The sequence below is a fragment of the Mizuhopecten yessoensis genome, unplaced genomic scaffold (genome assembly GCF_002113885.1).
Source record: "Mizuhopecten yessoensis strain PY_sf001 unplaced genomic scaffold, ASM211388v2 hete_36067678, whole genome shotgun sequence".
Taxonomy (NCBI): domain Eukaryota; kingdom Metazoa; phylum Mollusca; class Bivalvia; order Pectinida; family Pectinidae; genus Mizuhopecten; species Mizuhopecten yessoensis.
This window is the reverse complement of record NW_018483334.1, coordinates 1-2092: the sequence shown is the minus strand read 5'-3', so window position 1 is coordinate 2092 and position 2092 is coordinate 1. Positions and strand designations below refer to the sequence as shown.

General features: G+C 40.3%; 1 protein-coding gene across 1 annotated transcript; it reads right to left on the bottom strand.

Moving 5' to 3' along the window:
- Positions 1–356: 356 nt before the first annotated feature.
- Positions 357–1800, bottom strand: LOC110444226 (E3 ubiquitin-protein ligase UBR5-like; the record flags this gene model as incomplete). Its single annotated transcript, XM_021488624.1, has 3 exons — positions 357–607; positions 1059–1172; positions 1651–1800. Coding segments are annotated over 3 exons (515 nt in total), but the record flags the coding sequence as incomplete, so codon positions are not given.
- Positions 1801–2092: the final 292 nt, after the last annotated feature.

Below are 2092 nucleotides of genomic sequence, written 5' to 3'. Positions count from 1 at the left end.
TATGATGGAACTGATTCAAATTTAACATAATGACAAAGAGATTTTTGATATTGGTTAAACAGGGAAGGTTATATCTCGTAAGGGTTCACTATACAAATAGGAAGGATGAAACTCAAAGGACAGCGTCTTAAAAAACAGGTGACTTAAATAATCTTACATGGGTGTGGTCTGTGGACAGGAGAATCACAACCCGAAGGGAAGGGAAAGACAATCTTATCTTTTCACGTGTGAATTATTATCTTTGACGGGAGAAAAGACATGCACTACTGTAGTGCTTTTACAATACCGTAGTCTCATAAGACAGAAATGACTTTAGTGGTGTTCCAATGAGTTGGTTTAACATGAGTAGACTTTACCTGGAGGTCTATAGAGTCCTGATCAGTGATATCAAGTACACGTGGCAGACTGGGTGCCAACGCGTGATAGTCTTGCAACATTGTCAACAAGTCTGCAATCTGTCGCACCACGATCCCAAATGCACGTGCCAATTGGCTGGCCGTGGTTGTCATGGTGACAGCTGTATCTTGCACTGCTGGGGTTGTCGTAGTGACGGTAGTCGTCCTTCGAAGTGTTGATGGGTCAATATAGATAAGACCTCCACTGCCTCCTTTAAACACAAAAATACTCCTTCTTACAAATTCCTGTACTACCAATACAAATTTGTCGGGACTTTTTCTATTATCAAAGGATCCAGGTGTAATTAAAATATACAGACTGAATCTTGCTTTTGTCAATTTTATGGTGGGACGAATTGAGTTGGTTTTGAGACAAATTTAACGAACTGCAAAGCTGTTTATTTTGAATTTGTCTCATCACCCAATATCATTGACCAAAGCTATATTTAATCAGTATATTTTTATGACACCTGGATCTAAGTCTTTTCTGTAAATTTGATTTTAAATATAGTCTGTCATCAAATGCTGTTTGTTATGGACCATGTCAGATATAAATCATTCTGAATACATATTTTTGACGGAGCTTGGGTAAGTTGTTTATGCCCTACTTTGAGATTTTACTAGGTGTTGCCTGGGTAAGTCGGTCCATGCTGGAGTTTTTACCTGTATTTGTAGTAGTACCAGTGGCCGGGGGAGGTCGGGCTGTGGTTGCCTCCCTTTGTCTGATGGCCCACTGCATGGTCTGAGGAGCCTGGAGTGTCCGCTGGCCATGGGTACCTAGAACAGGTACAAACACAACATACATTTATCCATACAGAAGTGAAAGTGCCATATCAACTATGATCAAATTCCCAAGTCGTGGGCATTCCAATTTACAGGTACAAGCGAAATCTAAATATCTTGCTGCACACTACAGGTGAAGGAACAGAATGTGGCCTCAAACCACTGTACACATCTCCAATGGAGGTGACAAAACTGTAGCAATACTCTGGGGGTGATATCTGACTTCCATTTGAAGAAATACCAGCACCTCAACATTTCTATATGTACTTTATATAAACATCCAAGTCATTAACAAAATCAGCTTAAAGGATTCAGCTGTTGCTCGAACGTTTCTATTAACAGATATCATTTTTCCATGTTATCAATGTATACACCTTCTGATTTTGAATCTAACTATGATCCTGTAACAACCCCAGTGATGACCTTGACCCCAGTGATGACCTTGTCCCCAGTGATGACCTTGACCCCATACCTGATGTATTACATCGCTCCAGCTGTTCGTCAATGTAGTTCATGTCATCTGCGTCGTTATTGTCACTCTGGTCACCCTCGCTCTCGTAGTCGTCTTCCTGATTAGACGACTCGCCAGAGTCCTCGGAGAAGTGAGCCAGACTACCAAGGCCTGAGAAATGTCAAAGGTGGTGTTATATATATATCAACAAATCATTGGCAGATATTGACCCTGACCGGTCTACACAATAACATCAATGAATTGTAGACAGAGAATTTTATCATTACTGGTTCACTAACTACAATATTCTATTCAAATCTTAAAACCTTCAAAATCAGTCAACATATTCACAGTAAGGAAAGCATCTGAGGTCCATACTTTCACTAGCCCCAATACCTGGGGCTTTATATTTATTCCTTCGAGCTCGTGAAACTTTTCAATATTCACTTTGAGACTACAGCTT